General features: G+C 35.6%; 1 protein-coding gene across 8 annotated transcripts in view; it reads right to left on the minus strand.

Annotated features, from left to right (window-relative positions):
* The window catches only part of ADAM23 (ADAM metallopeptidase domain 23), a 68274-nt gene that overhangs the window by 30565 nt on the left and 11942 nt on the right, over positions 1-25767 (minus strand). For all 8 annotated transcript variants that reach the window (XR_005861243.2, NM_001398375.1, XM_015289429.4 and 5 more), the window contains exons 4-12: positions 17719-17782; positions 13513-13595; positions 12734-12797; positions 10448-10520; positions 9866-9939; positions 8940-9005; positions 5811-5882; positions 3144-3310; positions 462-546 (exon numbers count right to left, since the gene is read on the minus strand). Coding sequence is in view for 7 of the 8 variants with exons in the window: in NM_001398375.1 (NP_001385304.1) it covers positions 462-546; positions 3144-3310; positions 5811-5882; positions 8940-9005; positions 9866-9939; positions 10448-10520; positions 12734-12797; positions 13513-13595; positions 17719-17782 (748 nt within the window). In the remaining variant the exon portion in view is untranslated. The remainder of the gene's footprint in view (positions 1-461; positions 547-3143; positions 3311-5810; positions 5883-8939; positions 9006-9865; positions 9940-10447; positions 10521-12733; positions 12798-13512; positions 13596-17718; positions 17783-25767) is intronic.

Here is a 25767-nt window from a genome sequence, read left to right on the forward strand (position 1 = left end):
CGAGATTTAATGCTGCACTGAGGTTAAAAATATTAATAAGAAAAATATGAATACACAGGGGCTAGCTTTAATGATTTTAGCTTTTAAGTTAAAAAAAAAAAAAAATTAGAACTACATCATCAGTACCTCAGAACATCAAACCTCTTCCAGTAAGAGAACCCAAAAGGAATTTCAGCGTTACATTTCATATATCCTACTCTGAGATTTTTGGTCCATATTTGCCAAATATGCTAAAAAAAATATTTAAGATCCCAATGAGAGTATAATGCAGACAGAGGGGATGCATTTTTAAACAAAATGCATGGTGGGCAGAATTTTAGTGATAACACAAGAAGGTTGACTGCAAAAAGTCTATCTTTTTAATACATCAATGATGTTTAAAGTTTTGAATACTGAAACATATGAACTCTATGGTTATAAAACTTTCTATTTTACTTCAATTTAGTGGTAGAAGAAGTTACCTCATTCACTCCTACTCCTCTGGTCACAGAGCAAACCCCTCCAAAATAACTTAAGCTGCTCCTTTTGTAATGAAATGTCACATTCCTTATGAACAAATAAAAATAAAGTGAGCATAACATGTTAAGACTGAGCACCAAAAACTTACTGAAAGATTAAACTTCCACTCACATTACACACACAGTAGTGCTCATCTCACATCAAAAGCTGGCGCAAGTTTACAAAAAGAACACTGACATAAAAAGAGGTAAGACACAAAGTTCAACAAAAAATGCTATTTTTATCTTTAAGTGTCAGTATCCGTCCCAACCCACAGACAGAACAGCCAGAAACAAACCAAGCAGACTCCTAAGAAAATACTACAATAACATTTCCTTTAAAAATATAATAATGAATATTTTGCCAGAAAGGAGGTGATTGTCCCCCTGTACTCAGCTCTGGTGAAGCTGCACCTTTAGTACTGCGTTCAGTTCTGCACCCCTGACTACAAGACAGACACGCTGAGGCCCTGGAGCATGTGCAGAGAAGGGCAACAAAGCTGGGAGCAGTCTGGAGCACAGGTCTTATGGGGAGCAGCTGAGAGAAGCAGGATTGTTCAGTCTGGAGAAGAGGAGGCCTCACGGGGCCTCATCTCTCTCTCTCCAACTATCTGAAGAGAGGTTGTGGTGAGGTGGGGACCAGCCTCTTCTACGTAACTAGAGGGAATGGCCTCAAGTTGCACCAGTTTCAGGTTAGATATTAGGAAAAATTTCTTCTCTGATAGAATGGTCAGGTGCTAGAATGGACTGCCCAGGGAGGTGGTGGAGTCACCATTCCTGGAGGTGCTTAAGAAATGTTTAAACATAGTACTGAGGGACACGGTTTTGTGGGGAAATACTGGTGATAGAGGGAAGATGATTGAACTAGATCATCTTGGAGGTCTTCTCCAACCTTGGTGATTCTATATTCCAGTTTATAACCTGTCAAGAAGGAATTCTGTACTGAAACGTATCACCGTTGTGAATGATCATCTAAAAGCAAAATCATTCAAGTTCTGGTTTCAACTCCAAATTAAAATATGGATGTGCTAAGTGAAGTGCTTGATTTAGTGGCTGGCAACCCTGCTCATGGCTGCAGGTGGTTGGAACTAGATGATATTTGAGGTCCATTCCAACCCAAACCATTCTATGATTCTATTGTCTCAAATTTGGTTAGCATATGAGTGCAATAATATTAGACTGTCAGTGTTTGCTGGCTCCATTTAATAAAAATGGCTGCTCATAAAAATGTCATTTCTACTTTTAATTTTGAGGAATAGCAGTGTTTCAGAACACTGTGGGGAAGATCTTAGCGCAACTATTACTTTTTTGGTTTTTGAACAAAATAAACAGCAAAAGAAATAAAACTGACAATCGACTAGCATGCACACATAAGATGGGATCTTATCAGATACACAGAAACCACCTTGAGGGAAGTCAGGCCCAGCCTTGGGTTATTACCCTTTTCAGATGTGTTATTACTTTGAACGCTCTTATCTTTCATTCTAGATAGCAGACATGATTTCACCTTCTTTGGTACCTCATCCTGCCACACCACTAATTTTTATTTAGCTTATTCTAGTTATTTTTATAAAGAGATTGTTTTATAAAATATCACTCAATAGCAATTTGAGAATTCAGTTACTGAAGCAGGAAGAAATTCAGACAATGTCCCTGTAGCAGTCTTCAATCACTTGTCACTCCTAAAAGCTGAAATATACTTCACATTTACAAAAGAATCTTGATTCACAATCAAGAGAGTTAGGAGAGTTAGGACATCTGTTCAGCAAGTAAGACAATACATGCATAAAAGTAATGAAAGTGTATATCACCGGTGCTTTGTGTATCTTCTGGGAAACAAAATTAGCATTGTGTTTCAGCATCTATATTAAGGCAGTGCAGCTATGACAGGGGACGAAGAATTTCCTCCAGCCTCTATCTTAATCCTCCTCAGTAAAAAAAAAAATGAATAGGAGAATCACACGTGAAGTATTTGTTATTCCATCCTCTGTAGTGTGGCTGAGAAAATGTTAAAACCCTTATGCTTCACAGGGGACCACACTCTTCCTTCTCTTTACTATGCCGTGAAGTAATAGGTAGGGTTGCCCAAGGCTGATGTTTTAGCTAGGTATGCAACCTGCACTTCCCTCAAAAACACAGTGCCTAGATTAAGTCCATGGTATCTCTAAAGGAAGAGCCCTTCTATTGTTACAATAACAAATAACTGTAGTTACATGTTACTTAAGTTACGTGTAACTGTAGCTACATGTGTAAATAAACATGTTTCAGCAGCAGCACATAATGCTGTCAGTCTGCCCTCTCCTGTTCTTCCCTGTGCCTTACAGATCATTATCAAAGCAAGTGTCCTTAGGGGCTCATCCAAAGGCATTTCAATTGTCTGACACTGCCTCCAAGTTACAAAGACATTAAGCTTTCATTTTGCACATATATTATATATACATGTAAATATAAGTATGACCATGGTACATACTACGTGCATTACAAGTAGATTAATGCACTAAGAACAGATTCAACTTGCTAAAGCAGGCAGATGTTGATGTAATGAGCAACAAGCAAAAAGATATTTAAAAGACAGGTAGACAAAAGCAATAGACAGAAAAGTAGGTAAAACTATAATGGTCTTAATCATTGTGTAACAGTACATACGAGAGCAGGTGCACAGCATCAGCGTGCTGTTTGATGTAGTGCTGCCGATACTTGGAGAAATCATGAAGCATCTGCAGTGGGTCAGGGTGAATATTAATGCGATCTCTGTCTGTCCAAGTTTCCACCGCAACAAGGACCACCCTGGTGTTCAGCTGTTCCTTGTATATCTGAAGGCAGAGACAGGACAGGCACAGGAGTAGAACACTGGGTCAAACATGCACAGTTAGCCAGTAAGAGTAAAGCGGAAGGACAAGAGGGATAAATCAGGAGGGAAACATGGGGAAACAGTTAGCTGGTAACGCCTTGGATTTCCTGTAAGTTAATCATCTGGTCAACCTATCAACCTAACTTCTGATTGATAGAACAAAAGAAAAAAAAAAAACCAACAAAAAATCCCAACAAACTTTCTTCCCTCCTTTTTTTATTGATTCGCCATTCTTTATAATTCTCATGTCAAATTATTTAATTCAGTCTTTCACAAAACCTGAACAAAAATCTGCAAAGTAGAAATGTAAAGGCACAGAGGGTGATCTCAAAAAGAAAGAATAGCCAGAGACAGTTCTTCAGTCAAGAATAACTTCCTCTGATACAAAATTTAAGTCATACAGATCTTGATTTTCATTTATAATAATGATCACTTTATGTAGCTTAAGCAATGTCAGAATTATGTAAGAATATTTTATTTTACATTAAGTTTAATGCCACCATAGTAGTAGACAAGTAAATGACAACCAGGCCCTAACAATTACAAAACATCTATAAAATATCCATTTTAACATTGTGCATGGTATTTGCTACTGAAAGAAAACAGCTGCTCTCTTTAGGTTCAGGACATAAGATGCCACATTTTGTTAACCAAGGTAATTGCAGATCTCTACGATATATTCTTCATCCATAATAGACAGCCTGCTGATCTAAAGTATTTCCTGAGACACGAAGAACACCTACTGACGAAACATGCTCAGTTATGATCTAAACAGCTTTTCATAATTCATCCATTAGCTGCTTCATCTATAAATTTGTAAAAGCTACGCAGTCGTCTCCATAAGGCACGATATTGAAGATACATTTTCATTAGCTTGTTTCCAAGTCATACCTGCAATATACAGTGAGAACTGCAAATATCTTCCTGAAGTCGTGGTGTTTATACTGAATGAACTAGCACTAGCTAGCGTGCTACACTGTCTGGATTTTAAAAAACATCAGTGCATAATATTCAGAAACAAAGGAGATACACACAGAAGAGACAGAGTGCTACCAGACAAGTTCCATTTCGTCCAAGCACTTTTAAAAAGAAAGAATACTAATATGCTTTGGTGTGAGGGAGACAGGCTGAGGACACGCACAAGAAGGTGGTTAAACGTTTAAGAAAAAAATGATAAAAATTAAAACTCAGATTATATACGGCTGGATCAATAAAGCCTTTACTTGTGTTTGCTGAGATGAAAACTGTATTTCTTGAAGTGAACAGGAAGGAAAAGATGGCAGAGAGAGCAGAGTAACTGAAGTCTCTGAAAGCCAGTATCTTTTTCTGAACACTATTCAATAAGAAATAAAACTCACTCCCTAGGAGCATGAAGGAATAACAAGGCAGAAATTCATGCTCCAGTTACAGAGAATGCCAGTAGGATGACATTTTGCAAGAGCCCTACAATGTGACTGGATCCTACACTGGAGAGATGCAGAACGTTTCTGTAAACACACATGGCAAAGAAAAATGGAAAAACAAAAGGAACAATCAGAGAAAGGAAAGACAGTTAAATAGTTGTTAAAATGCAGATGAAATACCTAGAAATACTGATCACGTGAGAAAAAGGTGGGGACAGCAGTCTTTCTTTGGACATGTGCAATATAAACGCTAACATTATGTCTATTATTTAGCATTTTCAGACGGTTACATGAAAATATTATATAACACTTCCATTATTTTGTGTATTCTAATTACACTCACCTAAATTTTCAACATACAATACTTCACATACAACATATAAAATATAAAATACTGTTTTGCTTCCTCAAAGCTAAACAAGCCAGTCACTGTATTCATCACTACCAGCAGATCCATCCTGCCTTCGCTACAAACACAGCTCTGAAAAACAACGAAGTCAAATTTTCCTGCAAGTCTTACTTGTAGCTCATGCGTTCTATGCATTACTTGTCAAAATTACTTGTCAAAAATACAACTATGGTATCTGTATCAGTGGTACCCCACTACAATGGCAATTTTGTTTTCATCTATGGATTAAAATAGATACAGATTTAAAAAAGGAGAACATTCTTTACAGGTTCCTTTTCCCAGTGTGTAAGTGAAGAGATTTGCAGCTTCAACCACTCAAAGTTAGATGCATTTCATTAAAGTAAACTCGATTAAACTTATTCTTAAGCAGTGACCAATACTGGAAGCTCCTTCAAGTTTGAAATCCACCCTGACAGAGGTAGAGTCAGACAGATAGAAGCTTTGAGAAAAATGCCAAGAATAATTTGGTGGTTCCTTACACACCCACTGCACACTATCTTGCTACAGAGAAGCCAGAAATGAATAGTAAAATGAATTTTTTACAGCTGCTTATTTTTTAATCCTGTTATCTGCTAACGTTAACTTTTTAAATACAGTGCTAAGCTACTAAAATCAGTGATACAGTTTTCAGAAGACACACTGATACTTACAGCATCTACAAGGTTCACCACAGACTTTGCAAAATTGTTTGTGTATGCATTTGAAGAACGATGCTTTTTGAACTGTAAGAAGAAAAAGAAGAACACAGTGAGAATGTAAATATTTATTACTATTCAGTAACTTTACAGCAAGGAACGAAAATTAATATTTTAAGAAAGACTGTGGGAAAAACTCAAAACTTAACAGCCTGTATCTCATCTTCAAGAATCCCTGGAAGATCATTTAACCACAAGAAATATCATATCTCAGGGCAGAGTTCAGATGTTCAAGACAAAATTACATTGCATCTCTAGAGCTCACAAATGTGAGCTTGTAATGAAAGAATGCTGTACCCATTAAAACTGTGCTTAACCTGATGAGTTATCAGACAGCACTAGCCATATTCCACAGCAATAATTACAAAACCTGAAGTGGAAGCATTTATCAGTTGCCTTGTGTACAGCTCTTTGCAAGGGCATTCTTTCCTTACTATAGCAACAGATTTTTATGACAGTAGTATTAGTTATGACAGCAAGGAAAAAGAAAAGGGAACATGTGGTTAATAGTAAATATGTGTTTTAAGTGTCAGAAGAGTTAAGGTGACTATCTTAAACTCTTTTTCCCCATTTTTATAGACTTCAATGAGCTGTATTACAAGTTGTGCCTCCTAACTCCTGTGCATGTCATTGTAATTGTTTCTATGTCTTTCCACATCCTGCCCCACAAATCCTTTCTGCCCAATATCAATTTTTCCAAAGACACTGCCTTAGTGTCTAAGCATGAATTCGTGACATCAAAAAAACCTAAAATTATGAAACAAAATCGTATTACACAATGTGATCTGCAGTGATTTTGCAAGGTTTCCTCCTTTATGTTAAATAACATTTTCTGCACCACTTTAAATCCGTTAGTTTTGCACAAGCAAGCTAGTTTTATACAGGCAAAATGCCACAGAGACAGCGTAAGTTCACCAAACTGTTTAACAATGGCTGTGACTCATTCATTTGACTGCAGAAATGTGTTTGGTTTTATTTTTTTTTGATTGTTTGCTTGTTTTGGGTTGGGTTTTTGTTTGTTTGTTTGAAACAGATGCAGGTGTTCACTGTTAAGTTCCAGAAGGCTGCCTAAGCACTGCCAGAATGGAAAAGTAAAATAATACGCTTTGAAAATGTTTTGGTTTTCAGAATACTACTTAAATATTGGAATCAATACCAATATTTGACATGTCGTTAAGCATAGCTCCTAAAACAGAAATTAAGCAGTCAGCCTGTAAAACGTTCAACAATTTAAATACATTTAGATGTGTTTTTAGTGTTAGAGGAAGTGAAAATTTTGTGAAAAGACATATTGATCACTTAATCACACAATGTTCAAAGAGCTTTATGACACTACTTCCAACGTGTATCTTCTGCAGGAGAAATCCGCCCTCTACTGGTAAACAGAAATCCTGAAAAGTCCACCTGAACTCTCAGACTCACAAATGCTTCCTTAAGCGCATCTGCTTTATTCTTTGAAAATAAGCTTCTGAGTCACTGACAACTCTGAAGCAAGTCATCGTGAGTGTCTGTCGTCTCAAGATCTAACAAATAAAGCTTGAGGGGAGACAACAGCGTCTGTAACAAGCATAAGCAACAGGATGGTTGTGCTGTAAGCGTGTCTGTTAACGAGAGGCCAGAGGAACCAGACACAGAAAATTTCTATTTATAAGTACCAACCACAGATCTCAGACAAAATAAGAAAATATCTGTAACTTCAGTTACTATGCCCTACCACTATATTCCTACCATGTGAACACTCTTCTCCTAGCAGACAGGTTTACAACTGAAAACGGTTGAAGAAATTTTTGTCCTACTATTCTTACCCATTCAAATTTCCTCCACGTTGCTGATTTCATGCAGATTAAATATAGGTTATTTTCAACCCAGAGTATTTGTACAGTTTACAAAATAGTTCTGGAAAGGTTACATTATCTGCAAAATACTGCATCCTGCTCTGAGACTGACTTTTTAACATCATCCTTCTGTGCTGACAGAAGAGTTCAAAACAATGAAAATAATTGGGAAAACATACTGCAACGTGACAGATTCAATGAGCCTGTATAGAAACTTCAAAATTGCTATAACTTGCAAATAAAGTAAGCTGAATGTTCATTAAAAAAAAATGATTTTAAAAAAAGCTTTTGCATACACAGAAGCAAAGTCATACTAAGAGGCACTTAGTTGCCTCTCAAGTTGGGAAAATTAAGTGTCCTTAAAATGAGGCTCAAAATGAGGCAAAAATCAAGTTGTTCACAAGGAACTTGCTGTGGGTTGCAGTATATTCTTCCTTACTAGAAAAATTTAAACCTATACTTAATATTTTAACCATGTGCTCTGGCTGAAGTGTAGCTACTGGACTCCAAGAAGGGATTACTTCAGACAAGTTCTGAAAACATGCATACCATATTTTCAGAATACCAGAGCAGTCTGGAGTCTACAAAAACACAAAATGAAAAGTACTCATCAGAATAAAACACTGCTCAGGGAATACACACAACTCTGACAGTGTTAGAGTTACCTCATAATTCTTACAGAGGGGAAAAAAATAATTAGCAACTACAGGGACAGGTGCATTTTAGCAGGAAAAAAAAAAACACAGAAAATTTGAGAAGGGAAGTTGAAGGAGAATGTAATATAAGAGCGTGACAGCAACAACAACCAACTTTCTGTTCAACATTCAGTGGTTAAAACGTTTCAACACTGAGACATGGAATTCCCAAAATGTGGAAACTGAACAATAATCTCTCTTAAAAAACGTATTACTCCACTGGCAATTCTCTTTTCAGTTTTTAATAGAGGTATCATAATGGCACTATGATACCATACCTGGCATTATTTGCGAGAGCAATAACATTTAAATTACAGATATCAGCTGGTCTCATTTTTTCTTTCCAGTTTATCCTCAATAATTACTTTCCCCCCTCCCCCCTTTTTGTTATTTTAAACAAATAACAAACACTTTGTGAATCAAACAACTTGTATCGGTATTACAGCCTGTATCTTAAGAGTATTATCACTACCAGCTGCTGATAAATGAAATATTTGACCCAAAAGGAGTTGATAATACATAATCAAAAGGAATCAATGAGTTGATATACCAACCATTTTGTGGTCATTGACAATCATGAGCTCCAGATATTTCATTTCTTCAAAGACACCACGAGATGCCTGATGGATTAAAGAAATTCTCTGAGAAATCATGAAGATGGAGGGATTTTCAAAAAAACTGCAGCTGCTGATTTAATAGGATTACCTGTAAATATTATGTAGAGTTTGTAAGTCTGTAAGAAGTGGGTCAGACCTTCTACTATGATAAATCATCATAGCTCGACTAACTTGGTGAGTTTTGATGATTGACACTGGCTGCGAATCTGAGCTGCATCACTTGGAATAAGTGTAGAATTTACGGTTGGGTTCAGTACAGAAATGACCACTGCTTCCCTCCTTACTTAAACAAAGGAGGGAAAAAAAAATCTCAAATGCTGGGAACTCTTGGGTACCATTCATCACAGATTTGAAGAGGAAGTTCCTAAAAATAGATGAGCCCTCCAAAACTAAGCCACGGATTGTACAAGTCAGTGAAGAAATACAAATTATTTTTCTTAAACCCAATTATTCCTCTTGCTCTCATGCATATGCATGTGTAGATCATGAGGACTGTCAACTTTTGTTCTCTCAATAACCCAGTCAAATTAGATGTCCTTATTTGGAGTTCTTCTTTGATCACTCTACTTAAAACACTAAGTGAAAATAAAATCAGCTACCTTCAAATAGCATAGCAATACTTCATCCAAAAATAATCTTTATGGAGCAGATTTAAAACCTAAAACTCACCCCAATTTCTTAAGTCATTGTCATTACTGAGATTCCGTTCAATTGATGTATAGTTTTGCTTTTATGTGAGTAATTTTATTGCTTGATAATTGTATTACGTAGCAATTTTAAGCTATGAAAATATTTATTTTCTAAAGCTTCTGTTCACTCAAAATCTTAACCTGGTCTGAACTCAGGGTCACATTTGTACTCACTGCTCTCCTTCTTCTCTTTCTCTTCAGCCACAGTAGTTCAGAGATAAAAGGCCATTCAGAACTAGATTCGGTCTCTGTACAAATCAGAATTTAAGAATTTCATGGCATTATTTCAATCTACTAGTGTAATGTCCAAAAAGAGATTAAGATCAACAAAGTTAGAATAACTTTTGATATTGAAAAGTTAATTCATGTAAAATATGCTATAAGTATTTCATATCAAAACCCAAGTCACTTGGAAATCCAACTTTAGAATTAAAGCATGCAAGGGGAGATAGAAAGAATGTATCCTGAGCTTAGGATGTATGTTTTCTTTCATTTCTTGTCCTTAATAGCATTTCTATCACTGATTAAATTATATGATCTGCAGAAGAAAGCTGGTTGGTCTTCATAGATGAAAGTCTGTCAGCTGCTTTGCTGAGATCCATTGCAGTAATTATAAAAAAAAAGTTTAGTATTTATTTTTCAAGTGTTTCTAAATGATCAACAATTTTAAATATCTCTACTAGCCTAATATTCAAATTGTTTAAGTTATACATACAACTATTTCAAATATTGAAAAACTCATAAGCAAAACCATACCATGGTCCTGCAGCTGCATGGAGGCTCGTGTTCCATAAGTTCTCTGGATGATGTGTGGCCTACTTTTACTTTCCTGTTAAGACAGACATGCAACATTTTCTTCTAATTAATACTGTACAGTGAAAAGTAAGGCATTTCTTTCAATATTTATAACTTCTATTACTTTTTCACAAAACACAAACTACCACAGTACCAATTTTGCACAGCAGCAATTTGAAGCAACGTTTGCAATCCTAAGCAAACCACGGACCATTTACTGGCATACAAAACTCAGATATCAGAGATGTTTTTGAGATTACCTGAAAAGAGTCCTTTAAAATCCTTGGCGCTAGAGAATGCAAATCATTTATTCCAATAAATCAAATTAAAGAGCATATCTTTAGATGAAATCTTCCACTCCCAGAAGAAATGCAAGAATATGCTTACTATTTATGACAAAAGTCTATCACTTTAATTGCAGCAAAATGCAAGAAACTAATCAATATGGTATCTTTAAGAGGCTTGTTTCACTCTTAGCATTGAGTATACCAATAATAAGAAGCCTTTTAATGCATGTGTTCTTTAGAAGCCTGACATGCCCCAAATTATCACATTTTGGTATCTCTAGAAGACACTTGTCTTTTCTTCTGTAACACTTCTATAGAGGCTGCCAAAACATGCAATTCTTTTCAAAGGGTAGGATGCTACTGTTCTATAACTCCTGGGAGAGAAATATATAATGAACTGAAGGAAATAAGAGCACATTTTCGCTAGTTTTGTTTTTTTTTTTTCTTCTGGGAAAAAAATGTTTTATATAGTATCCACCATAGTTAAGGTTAATCAAGCTGAATAATCTACATCCTGAAGCCTGTGGCCAGGATATTATCTCACACAGAAAAAAGTAATAATATGAGTCTCTGAAAATTCTCCGTAGCTGCATTGTTTTCATCTTCAGCATTTTGAAAAAAAAAAAAAAAAACATTCATCTGTCCTCTTTTCATTTCGAATTCTACCACTTGAATCCTTAGCAGAATTGGCAGACGGTATCTCAGTTCTAGAATTTCTCCTCTGACTGTTGTATGGATACAATTGTAGGTATAATTTCAACAAATTTACAGTGTCTGTACTGTCAGTTTTCAGCCTCACAATCTTTATGAATGTGCTACATCAAAATGCATTACATGGCTTAACACATAGCATGTAATACAGCTTTTGAAGAGAGTGAGAAATGTCATTCTTTTCAGATGCAACATTTTTCAGTGTCCATATAGTCTCCTGCACAGCCCAAGAGTTGACCAGCTAAACTATGCTGATTTCTTTGAATGCTGATTCACCTTCTTTGAAAGCTTCAGGAGTCAAAGATTTTGCAGATCTTACTCTGGTCTACAAATCAATATTTACTGTCACTAAAACATATAAATTCTGCAGCATTATGTTATTATCATATATTGATAAGTACTTGAGTGAGGCACATTTGAGAGTTGTGATACAGCATGTGGAATAGACCCTACAGACTTGGTGAGATACAAAATTCTTATGGTTTATACCTCAATGTTACAGGATCATTCTGCTGAAAACCACTCAAACCTCTGAACCATTCAGGATGTAGAAACCTTCCTGGTTTTGTTAGTCTGAAATGTAGTCACTTCTATAAATAGACAGTTTTAGGAACAGCTGTGCTGTGATATATTTAACGTGAAGTACAAAAATAATTATAGTTAACAAGATCTTTGCATAAATACAGTCCTAAATCCCATATAAATATTTGAATATATGACTACGCTGGATCAGAATAATTTAAGCTACACAGTGACTTTACACACATAACATCTATAGATACTCAGATATAATTATCTATTTCATTAAGATCTTACTGGAAATATGGCAGATCAAAGAGCAACTTGGATCCAACTGCTTTGCGAGAAGGATGACTTCCACACCCTTCTATAAATTTATAATTTGTTTAGTTCAAGTACTAGAGCAAATAGATAAACACCTTTTGACAGTGCACAGCCATCTGCTATGGAAAACATCTTACTATACTATTTGAAATAGCTAAATGATTAACAATGACTAGGAAAAGGAAAAATGAAAGAAAGGCAAAGGAAAACGTTAGTCAGTCAGTTCACACTTGCACATTTCTTGTCTTACAAGAAGTCCAAGCAGATGTTTTAAAATAGTTTTGTTTTTCATATGAACACACAACACAGAGCACTAATTTATTGATTTATTCTCTTATTTTTATTTGCTACTCCCTGAGCACTCTCCTTCTCAAAACAAGTGAAAATCAGATCAAAATAAACTTACTGCACTGTGAGTCAAATCCATTGGTTCTATCAAGTACACGTAAGCACTGTCTTCAAACATGCCACTAGAACATAGAGAAACAAAACTGACATTTAGGATTACGTGAGAACTAACTTGACTCCATCGAATGATTTTTAACAAAATAAAACCAAAACTATCACTGAAACTCAGATCAGTATTAGAATAATTCCATATGTATACACGTTATCATCATACGTGGCTAGAATTAAGAATTTTTTATTATTATTTTTTCAGAAATCAGGCACATCTCAATGAACTAAATGTAATGGTAACTTAATGTACAAAAACCAGACTATAAATACTGGACCTAGAAGACAGGGAGTCATAAAGCAGATATTAGCAGCAAAATGAGGTAAGTTACACTTAACTGTAACTAATTTCTTACTTTTTTTTTTTTTTTTTTTAATAATCTAACAAAAAGAAAAATTCTTCTGTGGGCTGATAGTTTCATGCATGCATACTGAGCAAACAGACTGCTGGAGTACAATTCTTGTTCATCCTCTCCCATAGTAAGTCATTATAGTGAAATATTTATTGCCACTTACCATATTCAAAGGTTTCACGAGACATTATCAAAAGACTTTATTTCTAATGATACTAAAAAAGGTGTGAGCAGATTGGCATAACTGGCACTGGTATTTTGAAATTTCAAGCATCTTTTGGTCTGGAAAATTTTAGTCCATCACACATTATGATATAATATTCAGGAGTAGTAACTACTTAATAGCCTTGTTTGAAAAACGAGGAAGTGCACTTACTGAAGTCCATTACAAGTTGAAAGAGCAACTTTGGAATCCTTGATACCTCTGATATTTCCATGGTAGTAGCAGTGCTCCCCACCCTATTCATGTTAAAAAAAAAGGAAAAGAAAAAAGAAAAAACACAGAAAATTACTTTGATTTCATATCTATTATTTAAATCTAAGGGGAAACATATCTAACATCTTCCATTACATAAAATTTCAGAAATAGCAGTCTCTAATTAAACTACATCCCAATGACTGTTACAGGTTGACAGTAAAACTTGTCTGGTAAGGAATATTTTATGCCTTCAGGTTATAATGTGAGTCATTCTCTTGCTGATGTCACAGCACACCTCATATTTCTTTTTGTTTAAATGTACTTCTTTGCTGTAAATTGATGCTACAGAACTGTTAAGTAATGTAGGTTACATGAGCTGACTTGTTTCTTGATACCTTCCAGGTCCACTAAAGTTATAAGTAATACAGTGTTCATCCATTACCTGGCATGTGTTTGGCTTCAATTTGCATTCTACCAACTCAAGTTTGATTTTCTCTCTCTAAAAAGGTATTAAAATTAAACATTATATCATTACAACACAGATACCAGTATTATTAACGAGTGAACATGGCTTGACAATACTAAAATGCACAGTTAAATTTTCAGTCTATAGCTCAGAAGAGGAATAAAAGTCAATTCCCGATTTTAACTGCATAAAATTAAAAACAGATGCAAAATCTGACTATGTTAAAAAGGCAGTATTTTTATGTTTTCATAAGCTAATCAGCAGTCATATTTTAGACAAGTTCCTGCTCTTAACAAAATAACACTGAAATTTCCCAAAGGCGTGTTTAAATGTTAGAAAATTAAACAAGAAAAAAAAAAACCCAACCCAACAACTCCTCAAAATTAGGCAAACTATGCCCAAGACCTCAGTTCTCAAAAGCCTTTATCATGCAAGGAGAGGCAGACCCTGCTGACTGCTGCAATGCAGGATTTGACAAGTCAGAAGCTGCAAGAATTAGGCAGAACAGAATTAGTGCCAAATATGCTACCAAACGGGCTTTCAGTGCAACTTTGAATATAGTCTGTCAGCTCTCCACACAAAGGTTAGTCAAGCTGCAACATGCGTATATACAACGAGAACAGGACAAAACGAGAGATCAAAATGCTACAGAGAAAAACTGCTACATAAAATACTGCAGTTCCAATCCAGAAGAACCTTGCTCATACGTGACCTAAACTCTAGTGAATGCTGCATGCTTTCCTCTGAATTCAAAATGCAAGCTCCCTGGACTCATCCAGCTCTTCATTACAGAACAAACTGAACTGAGCTCCCCTCTCCTGCAGCAATTGGCTCCTGACTAAGCTGTCTCTGAAGTGGGCATAGAAGCAGCCCAACCATCCAAGGGGACTTCAAGGATGCTCAGAATGCACCTAAGAGACTGACAAGGTTGAGGCCCTCACAAAACACAGTTGCAGTGGCTTTCATTGTTGGTTGTTTTGTGTTGTTTTTCATTCCTCCAGAGTATAAACCAGTACATAAAAATGTCTTTCCTCTGGCTAACTCCTACAGCACTCAACCCAAGTTTCCCAGGTCACTTTGAGGAGAATTACCTCAAACATCTACAATTTCCAGAAACATGCTCCATCTCACAAGTAATAGCTACTGTGTCAACAGCTGCTATGTGTCACAGCACCCTCCCCAAATTCAATAAAACACACTGAAGCAGTTTCATTTTGAAGAAAACTCATATTCCTGAACTCAGAAAGAGGAGGCACAATTCTATTACCCGGAGGCCAGGAGGCTTCTAGGAAACACCTTAAGGCCAGACTACAAATGAATGATTCAGATAGGAAAATCAGAAATAACTATTGCCAAATCATCACCTACTCACATACAAGAACTGCTGGTGTTAAAATATTTTCATTAAGATCTTTTAAATTAGATTTTTTTTTTTTTGACCTTTTTCCATTCTTATTACTGGACAGCAGAATCACTAATCCCTAAAATTCCATAAAACACTGCTATATAAAGTGATTAGACTGTTACAGGCTTACAGAACTACTTACTGCAAACAACAACAAACTAAACTAGCTTCATAGGATTGATTCAACCTAGTAAACAAGTATATTTATTTTCTATCAATGAGAACATCAAGAACAAGACTGCTCTGGCTCTAAATGTTTAGAAAGAAACCAAAACATTATTCTGATTTCCCAAAGCATGCATGAAAGAAAAAGAACCAGTGAACTTAGAAGCTTTTAGATAACAGAACTTGTGCTGCTATATGCGAATGAAGATGAAATAAGAAAACTGAATGACGGTGATTTACTTCAGTAGTTGGTCTTTAATATCTATCAACAATAACAACAAAAAGCTATATTAAAAGCCTTTTAGTAAAGTTGTCTTGCTCCCACATCAATTGAAAATGATGCATTCATCATCATATTCTTAATTCTGGGGTCGTGTGTCACCTGAATTGCAACATACATACTAGAACCATTTCTTTGCAATTACTATGACTTGAGGAATTAACAAAAAATGTAAATACTCTTCAACTATGTACAGCATTATTTCTGTTTGGACCTTATTTAACGAGTTATTTGAATTCTGAATGAAATTCCCAACAGACTCTATTCTGCACAATTAAATCAAACTATACAAAAAGCAACCGCTATGTATTTACTTTTACATTAGTGAGAACACTCAGAACATGCTTTTGAACAACTAACTGGTGATGATCTTACTTGCACAAGCAGCTTTTCAATCTTTTGCTTTTTTACAGACTGTCATGCAAGTGGGGAAATTTCTGTTTGTTCCCTGAAGTTTTCACTCTTTTAATACAAATGTACAAAATACAGTATTTTCCATCAAGATCTCACATCTTTGCATCCACATCCAGAAACAAAATAATCATTTTTTCCAAGTCTAAAAAGGATTACAAGATACTGTAAAAAGCTTAGGATGTAGTTCTCATTTGATCTTCTTAATTAATTGTTTGTATATTTTCTGAACTTATAATGAAGACTTTAATGTATTAATTAGAGTTATAAATTAAAGCTAAATTATTGTTTCTAAACAAATCAATTCAGAAAAGATCCCCTAGGAAGTCAGGATCAAGTTACTGCAGCATGCAAAGGCAGTACGTTTGCTCAGTGTAAAGTTCCAATATAATTTTCCAGTCAGATTCATGATTCAGCAACCGCAGTGCTCAGTGCTAGCGCTGCAGCTAACAATTGCATGAGCTTGTCTAAATTCCAGAGGGATCTGTTTTCTTGCAACACTTTGCTTTTCTGCCCATTCTGCAGAGTACTGAGTCTTAATGAAACAAAATCACTTTCTTAGTACGTGATGTGAAATAATTTATTTTCAGTAGAATACAAAACAGTTCACTGCAATAATTAGGTTGCAATGCAATTGTTTTATTTTGACCTAATCTATCTCTTTTATTTGTAATTCTCTACAGCAAGGATAGAATAATCAGGTATCTAATATATGGCCAAAAATTTTCACTTCTCTAATTGCATAAAAGCAATGTGATTGCTTGCTTTTCTCCATTCTAAATAGACATACGTTTCATATATAACGAGCTCACAACAAATGTTTCAGCATTTGTATCAGCTATGAAATAAGTCATTCCTGGAAATGTATTTTATAATTTTCCTTTCAACCTATCAGTCTTCATGTTGTTAATGTTGATTCTGATAAAATTGATTCTGATTTCTATAGTGCTAAACTATCTTGCATAACTGTATGTCTTTGTATCAATAGCTTATTGGCACTGAATTCAACTTAGGAGCCAGTCTGACAAACTAAATTAGAAGTCACGTTCCATGCTAGCTTTCTACTAACTCCAGTGGTGAACTTTTTCATTTTTTGTTTCCCAGCTGTGTAATTCTTACAAAGAAAAGTCACTGCAAGTTTTCTGTTTGTACACCTCATATTTCCACTATCTATTCCTCTTGCAGTTTGTGCTAAGTACAAGTAATAAAGACTACACTAACGGTGACTTGCATCCCTCCATCCCCTATGTTTTACAAGGCATAACTGTTCTAGCACTACCTGGATCATCCATCACTGCCTATTTCCTACCCCAGCCCAGAGGAGCTTCCTTATGTGTCTGTAAAAAGGCTCCTGGTGTTTTGACCCTTTTTTAAAAACACGTTATTGGCACTGTTCCCTCAGAAATACCATTCTGCCGCATTTTAAAAGCACAGTACCTTAGAAAACTTCTGTTTTCCATCTTCATAGTGAATCTCCACATAATTGGAAGATAGCAAATCACTGTCAAAAAAAAAAAAAAGGAAACATCAAGATGAGAAAAATGGGATGATTCTTTATACTGCTACATGGATGTTTTAGTTAGAATCCTCAAACCATTTTTTCCTTCCTTGTAAATTAGCTAAAAAACAAACCAAGCAGCTTGCAAGTAGATGGTTTGATTACGTGCTAGGAGACAGAGTGTGTTCCATTCTCCTACCCTATTTTAGTCTTACAGTATGATTATCCTGAATACACAAAAATAAAAAATCCAGTGACTTTAGAACTTTGCTAGCTGCCCATGACTGTTACTCTTGATGCGTATGCTTAGTTTGTTATTGTTTTCAGAAACATTTTATATTTGATCTAAAAACTATATAGGTTATATGCAGGAATAGACAAATACATACATGATTGTCCTGAAGACAGCAGTGTATCTGTATCACCTGTACCTTGCTTTCTCATCCGCAAAAATCTTTTTTCCAACAATTTTCTTAAAAAATAGCCAAACAAACAAATGCAAAAAACACATACTATTCCTTCTGTTTGTTTCACGTTTTCTTTTCAGATTGCTCTTTCACTCCTGTTTTATTCCAAGCCACGTTGGCAACATACATTTCTGAAGCATAAAAGAAATCCCTGCACTGGAAATAACTTACAATTCTATTTTTTTTTTTTAGACACCTTCAACGTCTCCTTCACATCTCACCTGGTGGGCAGCAGCATAGCACCCTCAGGAGAGCAAAGCATTTGAACATGTTGACACCATCATATATGTGATATAAGCACATTACTCAATGTGGTCCAGACTTCTCAGCAGTTTTAAGGCCTTTAAGAGCCTTCCAAATAGAAACGTCATGAAAGCATCTGATAGTGACACGGATATAAAAGTACTGCTGCTATGAATAAAAACCGTCATTATGATTAATAAAAACCATCATTATGATGAAAGCCCGATGTGACAAAGTAGTTCTGATAGGAATTCATGACTAACAGGTACTTATAATAACATGTCTCAAAATGAGATACCCTATTAGCAATCCCGATAACACTCTTACTAATGGCTCATAAAATCAATTCTTCATCCTGCATTTATCGGGCAGTAAATTTATCAGAACTCCTGCTGAAGTTAGTTACCAGTGGTTCTCTTAAGAGCCCTTTTTTCATAGCACTGAGAAATCACAGTATGGGCAAAAGAAATAGCAATAGCCATGAATCATTACTGAAGTCTAGATCTAGTATTAGACAGGGAGGTTGGCAGCCCTGCATGCGGCAGGGGTGTTGGAGCTTGGTGATCCTTGAGGTCCCTTCCAACCCAAGCCATTCTATGACTCTATAAAGTCTCTCATCATTTGTTTTAACCTTCATTCTGATAGCAGTGTTTAAATATATACACACTTAAAGTGCTGATTTAAAAATAAATTCAGCTGCATAAAATCATTTTGACTTTCTCGATATGCATCATGCTAAACTATAAATTTTCTGCAAGAAAACACAAACACTATGAATAGCACAAGTGCTTGACTTCAATACAAACATTCACTACATTTAACATGACAAGGTTTGAAGCTACTAATGAGGATTATATATACAAAGCACTTAAACTGGAGAGTGTTGATAACATCCTTTTCTTCTCTGTCTTTTTTGTGATTATTATAAAGACTGCTGTCCCCAACTACTTAAGTGGATGGTATAAACAAGACTAGGGGTAACAAACGCAAGGGAAAATGGAAAATTCCATGAGGATGGTTAAAACCTAGAACTATTCTCAACTAGAAACAGCCTTAACCAAGTCATTTCAGCTGGACTTGATGATCCCACTTCAACCTCAATCATTCTGCGTTTGTAACTGTGCTAACTAAATGCTTTGATTAGTCTTTGATCACAGCCAACCGCAGTCTCATACAGTAGATGAGGTTAACCTCAGGAGGCGAGGTTGAACTGACACAAGGAATAAAACTGCTGTTCTTGCAAAAGTCATTCATGCCATAACACAAGTTTTCCTCGGGTGAAAGTTGAAGTCTTAAAGCTAGCTGCTTATATTTCTCACCATATAAGCTAGTACCACATGCAAAGGCCAGAGTTGCTCTTCTGATTTTATTTGGGTGGTTTGTTTTTTTTAATACAAACCTTAAGATTACTAGTACTATTTTCTATTTGCACTGAGATTTTTAGAGACATTCCTGCTTCCATTTGGAATTCCAAATTCCAAGTTCCATTTCGTTTCCTCAAACCAATGGCAGGACCAAGATTTATCTGTTTCCAAATCAATCACTTTTTTTTTTTTTCTTAAAACCCTCTCATGGCCATGATACCAGACTGACCTCAGAACTGCTTTCACCACTCCCCAGTGCTTTTGGCATTTTGTTAGACTTGCACTGAGTGGTCTCTCACTGTATCCATAGACTCATAAACACATGTAACTTTATTACAAGATCTATCCCTTAAAATTGTCCCACTGTATGTGATGTAAGAGTTGCTCAAAAGTTCTTTTGTCCATCCTTGGCAGAATCTTTCCAGAATTCAGTGTTACTTTCCTGGATTTTGGTTGAGCTACTCTCGTAACTTAGTTACATTCTTCTCCAGTCTTCAGCTTTGCTTTACTTCCAGCTACAAAGGGCTTCCTCATTCAGGTAGTAAACAGAGTTCTACAGAGTATCCAACATTACATTCTTATAACAGAATATTCCTATATATATGTATTGATATACATAAACAAAGCATGCAGTAGACGGTGGCTTTTCCAGTAGACTTTCATCATCAACTTTCCAACTCTAATGTCTTGTGGACCTGCTGGATACAAGGCACGTCGATAAAATTCTCTGTACTGAGCAATTAACGTTTTGCCAAAATTAACCACCAAAGTACTGCATGGGCATTTTTTACTCAACATTTCCCACAGGAAAATGTTTTCCATAGGAAATATTCTATTCATATATTCAATTGAAAAATATCAGTCATCTTCTTAAAATAAGCTTCTACCCTGGTTGGTACCTGATTTTTGCTGGCCACCTTCTTAGCTATCATGTACCTTGGATCACTTATAGATAATTGCTTTTGTCTGTACCCTCCTTCATTTTCCGAAATTCTGTCATAATTGGGAAAAAAAGGTATGATATTGAGGCAGGCCACCTTGTATCACTTATGTGTATTTCTAGTACCAGTCTATATTAGTGAACACTGAAAAGAATACATACTTTCAATATTCAGAAATCCTTTAATGTACGCTGCTAATTTCAGACAACCATGATCTTATTCAGAGGAACAGGGAATAACAGCAGAGGGACAGTATGTCTGCAGGCATTTTTAACATGGCTTTGCTCGTACACACAAGCAGTTGCTCCTATATTAACAATGATCTACCTTGTCCTTCATACTGGTAGTAAAGTCATAAAATAGTGATTTCCATGTAAATTACCTTTTATCCTTCATTACTACTGACAGAATGCTTAAAACTTCTTTTGAAAGGCAACAGGTTTACAAATTTGTTTTTCCCAACAATTGTGTAAGTTATGGTCACATCAGAAAAAGGCCTATTTAGACGAGTACCATGTCAGCATGACTTAATAACAAAAACTTGCAACAAACTGCAACCCAGAATTAGACATGATGCACAAAGTCGTGGAAAAAAATGAAGTGGAACCTGCTATGTCCTTTCCTACAGTTCCCTCCACACTACCTTGCTTGTCTTAGATAACTGCTTTTACTGAGCTGCCTCACTGTCTCATGAGTTATGTTGAGAGATGGCTTTAGACGCAAGCAAAATAAACAGCAAATGGAAATGCCATTTGTGGTTGTTAACCTCTTTGAAGACACAAGCCAGCTGTTAAAGCAGCATATGCTTTCTGAAGAGCTGACATCCATATCCTTGGCACACATTTCACTTCTGTTATTACCAGTAGAAGGAGAATGGATGCGTGAGGAATAGCTTAGCTCAGCTGTCATCTAACTATACTTATGAAAAAAAATGATTACACTAGATAAAGGACATAAGATCTCATGCTTAAGTAACTAAGTTAGCTTCCAGGAACCCAGTATGCAGGCTGTGGAAAAATCATACTACAGATTAATTACATTTCTATCTTCTTCAATTTCCTTTACAGTAACCTACCACCAGTAATTTTTTTGAAGTACTGTGAAATGATGCAAGTTCAGAACCACACTTAGCAATCAAGTTGAGAACTTTCTTGTTAATTACTTAACAAAAAAACACATCATGTGTTTTTGTCCATTTATTTGATGTAGTAGCACATAAATACGTGAAAAGAAACAAAGCTTACTACAGCATTTGGTTACATCTTCAAGACACCGTCACCTAATGAAATGGCCACCTACAGCCTTGTTTCAGTTACCAGTTTCGATTATATCTACTAGCTTTGTTGAAAATTAAAAACAAACAAACAAACAAACAAATAACCAAACCTGTTCTTCTGGAAATATCTCATTAATTTAAGTTTCTAGTACCTATTTACAATAAACTTTACTTGGCTACTGCCTTTGAAACTCTTCTGACAAAAATTTCTCTGGGCAGTAAATATAATGCACATATAAATTATTAAAAAAAAAATCACTAATTTTTCTTATATCTTGAAGAAGACTAAAAATCAAAGCATGATATTGTGGATCAAGAACATATGTTTAAAAGAAAAATCTGATGACACGTGCGTATAAAATTTTTTCATAACTCCAGAATGAAAGAATGTCTCTGCTACATACATCATAATGACACACTTACTTTAACAGATCATTTCATGCATAGTCTGGCTCTTGTTCTGTGCGTGTTTTTGTTTGGCTTCTCTTTCAGATAAAGCATATCTGACAACAAGTAGGCTAAGCTGAAATTCCCTTGGTGATACTTTAGTTTTGTTGTTGTTTTAACAAGTCTTCAAGTCAGAAAAAACTAACAGGAAAGCACCTCCTGAAGCCTTACAGATAGGTGCAGAAAACAATACAAATTATTTTCTGTATCAATTTGCTTTCCAAAGTCAAAGAAGATTTAAGTCAGTTCAAAGGATTCAGAAAACAATTTAGCAAGTATTTTAAAAGCAGTAGCTTGAAGAGTTCTTCAGAATATTAAGAATAGCAACTTGCTCGGTTTCCACCAGAACTTCCTCTTATCACAGCACTAAAGATCACCACTTCAAAAAGCGCTACTTGAAAGGCTCTGAAGAAATGAGCTGCTAGGCAACATTACAGAAGATGAGGTCTGTAATATGGAAAATACCTCAGTCTAATTCATTATGACAGAGTATTCCTAGAAGAGCAATTGACAAAACAAAAGATATTGTTTAAACTGTGGTTCGAGTTCATTCAGTATTGCATTTTAATTGATTAATTTCTTCCAGAAATTAATTCCAGAAATTAATTTCTCAGCAGAGAAAACAGTTTATTTTGAACTATCAGTATGAATTTTGTCACCCTCTAATGAAAGGCTGAGGATGCCATCTTTGTCAGAACGGTCTAACTGAATGGTAATCACATTCGCCAAAGCTTCCTTCAAGTTTTGGGGTTTTTTTGTTTGTTTGTTTTTGTTTTTTAAACATGCAATAGAAACTTAGGTTTTGTTTCCTCACCCAGAATTCACTACCTGCTCTATTTCTTCAGAGTTTCAGGGTTTTCTCAGCACTGAGCTATCTGCAGCGCTAGGGCTTCCTAAACCAGAATCGGTATGATTGCTTTCAATTTCTGCATAGATTGCATCTCTATAAGTTTTTCCAGTCAATCCTTTAAAGCTCTTGTAAACAATGTAATATGTGCAATATCCTCTGACAAGATTTGCATTTTGCCTTTTGTGAGAAGCACCTCCTTTATTTGATGCCTGTAGCTGGGAGAGGCAATACACATCCCCATTCTGCCACACAGATTTTGATAGCATTTTCTTATTTTCTCATGTATGTACTTGTCATGCCCCAACCCTGTAGCCATAACAATCCACTAGTCCAGCAGCTGTATCCACACTTAATTAACTGCAGGACAAAGAATGCACAGAAAAAAGTATTTTTAACACTCAAACAAGTGGCCTGATGAGAGGGCTAACCTCTACAACATCATCTGCATTTTTCATAAGCCAAACAGCACATCCTCTCAGGTTTTTGATAGATTGTTAAAACCAAATTTTTTTTAAGCCATCTCTTCTCAGAGGCTCCCACTACATTCCTGCTCTGGTACTGTATATCAATTACTTGTTTGTTCCTCAACCTGCAGAATTCCTACAGGTGAAGGTTCTATCACGGCTCCAGCCCCCAGAGGAGGAGATTCCTTTATGTAGAAGCTAATTCAAAACCATCGGACAAAAAACTACTGCTTCTGTTCCTAAGGCAGCATAGACAATTGCTCTCATCACTGAAAAACAGCAAGTACACATTTGTAATTCACTGCTTTTTGTTAGCACTTCTCTCTAATGTGTTCTAGTACTACATCAGAACATAAGTACTGGTAGCTTTAAACAGGACATAAGTCACCCACAGAAACTCTTGGTTTGCTTGTCCTTCCGCTGAAGGACTGCAATTTAAAATCCTGCCTTCCACATGTTGGTGGAAAGGGACTGATAAAAAGTAACTCATCAGTGCCTCACACATTTTCTTGAAGCAAAATACATAAATGAAGAAAATATATTCTATATATTAGATATACCAGAGCAGACACACTGGAATCATTAAGTACACAAATGCATGCTTTATATACGCTGACCATATCATTTGAGGAAAAAAAAAGTTATTATTTTTAAATTACTAAACATACTTCTAAAGTTTTCAAAAAGTTTGTTTGTTTGTTTTTGTTGTTATTGTTTATATATACAAATCAGGTGTCAGGACAATATTATGTTACTTCTGTATTTTCCCTTAAGTGTGCAGAAAAGCTCAGTGACAGCAGAAGCTGCAAATACACTTTCACGCAATAATGAAAGATTATTTTCCCTGCCATTTATTGATTTTATACTTCCACATTATTCTTGAACTTTATCAATACAAACTTTCAGTGGCATAAAAGCTCTCTTCCATTTTTTAGACCAAAAGTTCCCCATATTTAGCTGATGACACATGAGCAGAAGTGATATAAACAACTAAACCAACACTGACCATTGTTACAAGTTTGACCTTCTAGACCAGAGTTGTCTAGTATTACTGTTTACTTAACTGGTAAATACATTCTAGGCTGTACCTTCCAGTGCAGCCAAACCACTAAGACTCCCACTTCGTTAGGAACTTCATGATTATAGAGACAAGAATACATTCTCCAGATCATTCAGAACTAGGCAGTTGTACAAATATTTGCAATATTCCCACATGGCAACTTCAGCAATTAAAATAACATCCACGTGACAGTTCATCGATATATAAAGAACAAAACAAACATCAAAAACAAGAAAATTGACACCTTTCCAATACTGATGCTACTGCAATTTCGCCATCTATAAATGGAGAGCAATAAGCCACTGACATCTGTACACATCCAGTCTTTGAGATTTCAAGTACACGGTGTCCACAAATGAATACATGTATTGTTGTCCTGAATCTGAGCGGACATGTAAATGAAAAAACAGAGATGACAGCAAACATCTCTAGCCACAGGCCAATATGCTGAACTATGTTATACCAGGATGCAAGTAGAAATGGTTTGTATATCATTTTCTGCAACATTCTGCAAATATAGCAAGCATGGAAATATTGTACCAATACGGGAAGTAAGTTACTAACACATCATCATTTCACTGCTACATGAGTGCTGTTCACTGTAGGTTACTGTGATCTATGGTGTTATCACACAGGTTTAGAAACTGAAGGTAGTAAAGTCATTCATTCTGCAACTACTTCTGTTGTAATGAGACATTTTAAAAAATTCCACATAAAATATACACAGAAAATGCTATTTTTTATTTTTAATCATTGAGGTGTTTTTTTAATTACCATAACGACTGGTAGCATTAAGTTTTAACAGGACCATACTATTGATTTATATTTATCATCTTTATGGACCATTATCCTTCCTGAGTTACAAAGTTTTAAAGG

The sequence above is a fragment of the Gallus gallus genome, chromosome 7, assembly GCF_016699485.2.
Source record: "Gallus gallus isolate bGalGal1 chromosome 7, bGalGal1.mat.broiler.GRCg7b, whole genome shotgun sequence".
NCBI classification, from domain to species: Eukaryota; Metazoa; Chordata; class Aves; order Galliformes; family Phasianidae; genus Gallus; species Gallus gallus.